Raw genomic sequence first — 9,125 nt, forward strand, 5'->3', positions numbered from 1 at the left:
CAGAAGTAAATAACATGCCCGTCTATATCTTCTTCTAAGAGATCTTTAACCATAGCAATGCTAGGTTCTACTTTGATTTGTTCATTAGGTTTAGGTGTTCTAATATAGCTTTTGTTAACCATAGTTAAAACTTTAGCATGTTCCTTTATCCTAACAGGGAAAGGTGGTTTCTCAATATAAGCATAAGGAACAACTGGATCACCATTATAAAGTATAGTTTCTTCTTTAACTGGTACCGGTTCTTTAGTTTCTTCTTTAATAGGTGGGTGATATTTAAACCACTTCTCTTTAGGGAGTTCAACATGAGTAGCAAATGATTCACAAAAGGAGGCTACTATCTCAGAGTCAAGTCCATATTTAGTGCTAAACTTTTGAAAAGCATCGGTATCCATAAAAGATTTAACACAATCATACTTAAGTTTAATACCTGACTCTTTACCTTCGTCGTGTTCCCAATCTTCAGAGTTGCGTTTAATTCTTTCCAAAAGATCCCACCGGAATTTAATAGTCTTCTTCATAAAAGAACCAGCACAAGAAGTATCAAGCATGGTTTGATCATTACGAGAAAGCCGAGCATAAAAATTCTGGATAATAATTTCTCTTGAGAGCTCATGATTGGGGCATGGATATAACATTTACTTAAGCCTCCCCCAAGCTAGAGCAATACTTTCTCCTTCACGAGGCCAGAAATTACATATATAATTCTGATCACGATGAACTAGATGCATAGGATAATTTTTTTGGTGGAACTCCAATTTCAAAGGATTCCAATTCCACGATCCAATATCATCGCATAGCCTATACCATGCCAATGCTTTTCCCTTCAAAGATAAAGGGAAAACCTTTTTCATCACTTCATTTCCGGGTAAACCTACAAGCTTAAACAATCCAAAAATTTGTTCCACATATATCAAGTGCATATCAGGATGTTTGGTTCCATCTCCTGCATAAGGATTTGCTAGCAGTTGTTCTACCATACCCGAAGGAATGTCATATTCAATATTTTCAGTAGGTGCAGTAGGTTGAGGGGTAGCTAATTGTGGTTCCGGACGAGGTGTAGATACCCCGAACAAACCCCTCAAAGGATTGTTTTCCATAGTAACAAGTGATAATAAATTTCAGCACACTATATAAATGTTTCCTTACCAAATTCCACTTACCAAAGGCGCTTCAATCCCCGGCAATGGCGCCAGAAAATAGCCTTGATGACCCACAAGTATAGGGGACCAATTGTAGCTCTTTTCGATAAGTAAGAGTGTCAAACCCAACGAGGAGCAGAAGGAAATGACAAGTGGTTTTCAGCAAGGTAATGTCTGCAAGTGCTGAAATTGTAAGTAGCGGAGTAGTTTGATAGCAAGATAATTTGTAACGAGCAAGTAACGGCAGTAGTAACAAAAGTGCAGCAAGGTAGCCCAATCCTTTTGAGGCAAAGGACAGGCCAAAACGATCTCTTATGATAAGCAAAGCGTTCTTGAGGGTACACGGGAATTTTATCTAGTCACTTTCATCATGTTGGTTCGATTTGTGTTCGCTACTTTGATAATTTGATATGTGGGTAGACCGGTGCTTAGGTGTTGTTCTTACTTGAACAAACCTCCTACTTATGATTAACCCTCCCGCAAGCATCCGCAACTACGAGAAAAGTATTAGGAATAAATTCTAACCATAGCATTAAACTTTTGGATCCAATCGGTCCCTTATGGAATAGCGCATAAACTGGGGTTTAAGCTTCTGTCACTCTCGCAACCCATCATCTAATTGCTACTCCACAATGCATTCCCTTAGGCCCAAATATGGTGAAGTGTCATGTAGTCGACGTTCACATGACACCACTAAGGGAATCACAACATACATACTATCAAAATATCGAACACATATCAAGTTCACATGATTACTTCCAACATGATTTCTCCCGTGACCTCAAGAACGAAAGTAAATACTCACAAATGATAAACATGCTCATGATCAGAGGAGTATTAAATAGCATATTGGATCTGAACATATAATCTTCCACCAAATAAACCATATAGTAATCAACTACAAGATGTAATCAACACTACTAGTCACCCACAAGCACCAATCTATAGTTCCAGTAACAAGACTGAACACAAGAGATGAAATAGGGTTTGAGATGAGATGGTGCTGTTGAAGATGTTGAGGAGATTACCCTCCCCAAGATGGGAGAGTTGTTGGTGATGATGACGACGATGATTTCCGCGCTCCCGGCGAAATCGCTCCGCCGGAGGGCAAAAGTGCTCCTGCCCAAGTTCCACCTCGAGGCGGCGGCGCTCTGTCCCGAAAGTCATCTTCTTATTTTTTCTAGGTCAAAATGACCTATATATCAGAAGATGGGCACCGAAGGTGGGCCTGGGTGAGCACAACCCACCATGGCGCGCCTGGGCTGCCTGGCGCGCCCAGGTGGGTTGTGCCCACCTGGTGGGGCCCCTCTGGTAGTTATTTGCTCCAATAATTCTCATATATTCCATAAAAAATCCTCGTGAAGTTTCAGCTCATTTGGAGTTGTGCAGAATAGGTAGCCTGACATAGCTTTTTCAGGTCCAGATTTCCAGCTGCCGGAATTCTCCCTCTTGGTGTATACCTTGCATATTATGAGAGAAAAGGCATTAGAATTACTCCAATAAGCTTTATTATGGATAAAAACATCATAAATAACAGTAAGAAAACATGATGCAAAATGGATGTATCAATGACGAGCAATTCCATCTACCTAATGTAATGATAAGGGACCATTTCATTGCTGTGCACGGAACTACAAGATCAGGAGATACCTTTGGTCTGCTGACAGCGTATGGCCCTCAAGAGTTTGCAGCAAAGATCGAGTTTTTGGCAGAGATGAAAGACATAGTAGGCAACTTCTTCCCGGGCGGCACCGCTGTCTTCCTGGGTGGAGATTTCAATCTAATAATGCAAGCTGCGGACAAGAACAATGCAAACGTCGACCGCCGATGTATGCCTGCCTTCCGAAACTTCATCAACGAGTTGCAGCTGAAAGAGCTATACCTACATGGTCCAACGAGCAGAGGCGAGCAACGATGGTTAAATTGGATTGAATCATGTACAACGAGGAGTGGGACGTGGCATTTCCAGGGTGTTTGCTGTAGGCCCTCTCCACAGAGATGTCGGATCATTGTCCACTGCTCCTTTCGTGCGATGTCGGCTTCCAACCGAACAGAAGATTCAGATTTGAGAATAGATGGGTCAAGATGGAAGGATCCATGGAGGAGGTGCAGAAGGCATGGCATGGAACTTGCCCTGGTGGAAACCCGATTGCTGTCTTCAACAGGAAGATGAAGGCTACTGCCAAGGCACTAGCAAAATGGAGCGCCCAACTCTGCAACAACATAGCACTCAAAACAGCTATCACAAGTGAACTGATCATGAGACTGGACACGACCATGGATCGGCGCCAACTCTCAGAGGCTGAACATGAATTCTGGAATGCATTGAAGATGCAAAGGTTAGGTTTGGCGGCAATGGAGAGGTCGCTATGGAGGCAGAGATCCAGAGTTTTAAGGATAAAAGAAGATGATGCTTGCACCCGGTTCTTTCGCGCCAAAGCATCCGCAAGGCGCCGAAGAAACTACATCCACATTATTGTTTAGGGAGACATCATACGCACTGATCAAGAAGCGAAGATGGATGCTATCCATAGCTATTTTGAGGAGTTTCTGGGAACAAGGATCCCAAGGAATCACACCATCGACCTTTCTGCGATAGACATCGAGAGCTCTGATCTATCAGACTTGGAGACCCCCTTCACTGATGAGGAAGTGCTAGCCACAGTAAAGGACATAAATGGAGACAAAGCCCCGGGACCAGATGGATTCACAGGATTACTCTATCAGCAATGTTGGCACATCATCCAACCTGAGCTCATGGCAGCGATCAGGGCGATCGAACAGTTAGATGTCGCACACCTCCGCCCCTTAAATACTACAATGATGATTCTGGTCCCAAAGCGAGAAGATGCTGCTGGACTAAGGGATTTCAGACCAATATGCCTCGTTGATAGTTTTGCCAAGCTTTTTGTGAAGATTTTGGCCAGCCGCTTGCGTTGCAGGATGGACGCACTTGTCAGGCCTTGCCACAACGCATTCATTAAGGGGAGAAATATACATGATAATTACATCTATGTCATAGGGATTGCAAGGGCGCTACAACAAGCAAAGACCCCAGCCATGATGATCAAGCTTGACATCGAAAAAGCATTTGATACGGTATCATGGGAATTCTTGCTGGAAGTTTTGCAGGCGAAGGGGTTCGGCAAGAAATGGTTGAATTGCACTTCAAATCTGCTTGCCACTCAATCCACTCGGGTGCTCATCAATGGGAGGCTTTTCGAGCCAATTATTCATAGAAGATGTTTGCGCCAAGGCGACCCATTATCACCGCTCCTCTTTGTCATCATCTTGGACTGCATGGCAACAATGTTCGTCAAATCACTAAAGCCCATTGGCAACCAGAGATTGGCCTACAAAACATCCCTATACACCGACGATGCAATTATATTCATAATCCCAGACATCCAAGAGATGAAGGCTGTTCAGGATATGCTAGACGCCTTTGGTACAACATCAGGATTGCGTACGAACTATGGAAAGAGTTCATTAACGCTTATCTGCTACGGAGGGATAGATATGGAAGCAATTCTCGGGGAGCTAGGCTGTCCGATCAAGCACTTTCCTTGCACATACCTGGGCATGCCTCTCTCTGACTATAGGATCACTAGAGCTGACTGGCAACCGGTGCTGGACAAGGTCTATGGCAAGATGAAAGGATGGAAATTAGCTCACTTCTCCATGGACGCCCGGTCCTCTCGGCCATGCTTGTCTTCCAAATGATCGCCATCGACCCTCCAGTCTGGCTACGCAAAGCTGTTGATAAGGTCCGAAGAGGATTCCTTTGGGAGAGCAAAGAGGTCGCCCCGGGCGGGAAATGTCTGGTAAACTGGAGGACCGTATGCAGGCCGCGAGAGCTCGGAGGGCTCGGCATCACCAATATTGAGGCACAGAGCACAAAGCTTAGAATGAGATGGCTTTGGTAAACATGGACCGAACCTGAAAAGCCATGGCTGGGCTTGCCACTGCCCACGGATGAGCTTGTAAGGGCACTCTTCAATGCATCAGTGAAATCCCATCTTGGAAACGACAAGAAGATAAGCTTTTGGACGGAACCTTGGCTCCTAAGTGCAAGTCTGAACATTTGCCTCCCTGAGCTCTACAAACACTGCACAAGAAAGAAGCTCACTGGCAGAAGCAATCGGCGACGCAAGATGGACAAGACATATCAAAGCAAACCCTTCGGGCCAGGCCATCCGGGAGTTTACCACACTCTGGGTGCAACTGCAACATGTGGTGTTGACCGACGAGTCGGACTGGGTGGAATGGAAATGGACGGCTGACGGATGATTCACGTCGGCATCAGCGTATGCGATTCAATTCGAGGGATCGACACAGACTGAATTCAGACAGATCATCTGGAAGGCCGACGCACCCATGAAGTGCAAAATATTCTCCTGGCTTGCGATGCTAAATCGATGCCTCACCGTCGACAACCTGGCCAAACGAGGATGGCCACACACTTCATCATGCAGTCTCTGCCAGAGGACACCGGAGAGCGCATTTCACCTGCTCGCCTCATGCTCCTTCACCACGAAGCTTTGGTAGAGGGTGCTAAGCCGGTGCGGTCTACCGGTGACGCTGGCACCATTCGTGACCACGACAAACCTTCTAGAATGGTGGGATCAAAGCCGGTCCAGGGTGCCGAGGGACCATAGACGTGGATGGAGCTCGCTTGTAACGCCCCGGATTCGATGCGCCAGGTGTCTGCCAGTTATTCGTCGTTGTTGTCATGTCATCTGCTTGCGTGTTGCATTTTTGTTCATGTCATGCATCCCATATCATGTCATCATGTGCATCGCATTTGCATACGTGTTCGTCTCATGCATCCGAGCATTTTCCCCGTTGTCCGTTTTGCAATCCGGCACTCCCATCTCCTCCGGCGCACCCTCTTGTTTCTTTTCGTGAGCGGGTGTTGAACGTTCTCGGAATGGACCGAGTCTTGTCAAGTGGCCTTGGTATACCACCGTTAGACCACCGGTCAAGTTTCGTTCCATTGGGAGGTCGTTTGGTACTCCAACGGTTAACCGGGTAACCGCAAAGTCCGTTTTGTGTGTGCAGCAAAACCCCTCTCTAAACAGCCCCAAAACCCTTCTAAGTTTCCGCCATGCTCTCGGTTGTTCGATCACGATCGCGTGGGCGAAAACCGCACCTCGTTTGGACTCTCCTAGCTCCCTCTACCTATAAATATACCACTCCCCCCGAAATCCCGCAGTCTGAACCCTAAAAATCCTCCCCTCTCCGCGCCGGACGTAGTCGCGCCGCCGCTCCCGGCCAGGGGCGTCGCGCCACGTCGCCCTCTGGCCGTCTCCAGCCACTGCCCCGCCGCCATGTGGCATCACCACCTCACCCCGCTCTTCCCGCCGCCGAGGCCCGCAGAAGCCCGCAGTCGGCCCGCTCCGGGCCGCATCTGGGCCCCGAGACCCGCTCTGCGCCGCCGCCCGCAGCGCTCGCCTCCCTGCCCGAGCCGCCCGCTCCCCCTAGTGCCGCCCGCCTCCCCGCGTTGGTCGGCCGCCTCGCCTCGCCGGAGGGGCCACCGGACCACGTCCTCGCCGCCGCAGATGAGCCCCGCCACCGCGCCACCTCTCTCTCTCTCTCTCTTTCCCCTGCCTCTCTCTCTCTCACGTTTTCCCTCTCTCTCTCTTCCCCGCAGGAGCCGCCGCCCCGTCGCGAGTTGCCGTCGGATCCGGCCGGAACGGGTCCGGAGCAGCCGGATCCGGTCGTCCCCAGCGCCCCTCGACCACCCCGCCGTTGCTGCGCCCTCGCCGGCGTGCACTGTCGCCGCCGCCTCTGCCTTCCTATTCGTGCGGGCACGGGAGGAGGACGGCCACAGCCCCCGTGGGCTGCAATCCCCCCACGAGGCCCATCAGCGCCCAGATCCGCGGCCCAGCTGCCCTCTCTGCGTCCTGGGCCGAGCCCAGTGGTGAGCCACCCTCTAAAGCCCGCCGGTGCACGTTTTAGCTATTTGACGCTCGCTGTAAATTCTACCAAGTCCTGGGATGTCCACATTATGTGCGCATGTTTGTGATGTTGTAACTTCATGTATATAGTTCCGTTTTGCATGTTTGATATACCAAAATGTTCCTTGTGTGATGCTCCTCATTTTATTCCATTGTACCATGTTCATTTGAGTCCATCTTGATGCCCAAATCATCGTTGCAAGAGTGCTAGTTGCTGTTATCTGCTGTTACTTATCAGAACTTGGTGATTTGTTATTTTTGTTGTATTTAATCTGTGCATCTTATGAGCATGAGCTCTACATGTGTTTTGTTGTATGCCATGCCATCTTTCCCGTGGTGTATGCCTTGTATTTTTGTGATCTCTGAGGTGACTAGCACAAGCATGCAAACTAGGCTTCGTGATGTTTCTGATTTCAGAGACTTAGTGTTTTCTCCAAGTTTTGTCTGCTGTTATTTTGTTGCCATGTAAACTTGATGCTACAGAGAGATCCATGCATATTTTGGAGATGTTAAGTAAGGATGTTTTGTAAATATTGTTATAATTGATCCATTCCTGCCCTTATTTGCAATTATGGAGTGCCATAGCATGACTCAATCTTGCTCTACTTTTGCTATAAAATGTTCCTGGCAGATTGTTTACGTGTTATTCAATTTTTCCAAGCTTGTTGTAGTTGTTTCATACATGCTATGTACTTGATCTTGCATGGTTAGCTTCTTAAACATGTCATCTTGCCGTAGGTATGCTTGTTTTGTCATGCATTGCTTTGTGGTGAGTGCATCAAGCTCACCAAGATGCCTTCATATTATTGTTTCTGCCATGCTCTGTTTTCTGCTAAGTCTGAAACCTGATAACGAAACTTGCTATGTATACATGGTTGCCATCATATATTCTGTGCCTTTTTGGCTTATGGTCAGTAAGAGACTTTTGTCATATGCATTTAGTAGATTCATGCCAAGCCTTGTTTTGCCATGTTAAGTTCCTGTAGCATGTTGATTTCGTGCTCTGAACATTGCTACCTGATGTTATTTCTGTCATGTCCAGTAATTTCTGCTAAGTCTGTGAACCTGTTATTATTTGCAATCTTGCCATGTCCTTTTGAGCATGTTCTAGTGATTTCTGGAGATAGCTCAGTGTTCATGTTTTGTTGTGATTTACCTATACATCATGTCCATGCCTTTTTTCATGTTGAGCTGCTGTAGCATATTGTTTTGATGCTTGCTAGTTGCCTAGTTGCTGTTATGGTCAGATTGTTGCTATGTCTTGTTTGGAGTGTATGTGTTGCACCGTTGCTCCGTTTTGAATGTGCTCTTTATGAAACTTGCGTAGTTTTGTATGTAGTCTCATATTATCATGTTGCATCCTTGTTTTGATGTGTTTGCTTGATGTTCGTATGCATTTTGCATCAATGCCATGTTTAACTTGTTTTGCTCATATCTTCTAGGCCGTAGCTCCGAATCTAATGAACTTTATATGTAACTTGACTAGAATTTCGTGTAGATCATCATGGTGCTCTTTAACTTGCTATTTACCAACTTCAAATTAATGCTTGTTCAGTTCTGGACCAATTTCGAAATTTGCATATGAGGACTTACCGGAATTGTTATATGTTGTTCCCGGCCCCATTTAAACTTGCCTTGATGTGTTGTTCTTGTATTGATCATCTCTCGTCATGAGTAGCTTCATATAGCCTTGTCATGCATCATACTTGGTTGAGCATCATGCCTTGTTCATGTGTGGTGTGTTTACCTTGTTGTGTGCTTCTTCTCGATAGTTCCCGTGTCGTTGCGATCGTGAGGATTCGTTCGTCTTCGTGGCTTCATCTTCTTCATGGACTCGTTCTTCTTCCTAGCAGGATTTCAGGCAAGATGACCGTCACCTTGGATCTCATTACTATCATTGCTATGATAGTTGCTTCGTTCTATCGCTATGCTGCGCTACCTATTCACTTGCCTTTCAAGCCTCCCAATTGCCATGAACCTCTAACCTTTGTCACCCTTCCTAGCAAACCGTTGTTTGACTATGTTA

The 9,125-nt window shown here is 46.7% G+C and overlaps 1 protein-coding gene across 1 annotated transcript; it reads left to right on the forward strand.

Moving 5' to 3' along the window:
• Positions 1–3,137: 3,137 nt before the first annotated feature.
• LOC141021836 (uncharacterized) lies at positions 3,138–3,623 on the forward strand. Its single transcript, XM_073497681.1, has one exon. It carries the CDS (start codon positions 3,138–3,140, stop codon positions 3,621–3,623), a length of 486 nt encoding a protein of 161 aa, XP_073353782.1.
• Positions 3,624–9,125: the final 5,502 nt, after the last annotated feature.

Source organism: Aegilops tauschii, chromosome 4, assembly GCF_002575655.3.
Source record: "Aegilops tauschii subsp. strangulata cultivar AL8/78 chromosome 4, Aet v6.0, whole genome shotgun sequence".
Classification (NCBI taxonomy): domain Eukaryota; kingdom Viridiplantae; phylum Streptophyta; class Magnoliopsida; order Poales; family Poaceae; genus Aegilops; species Aegilops tauschii.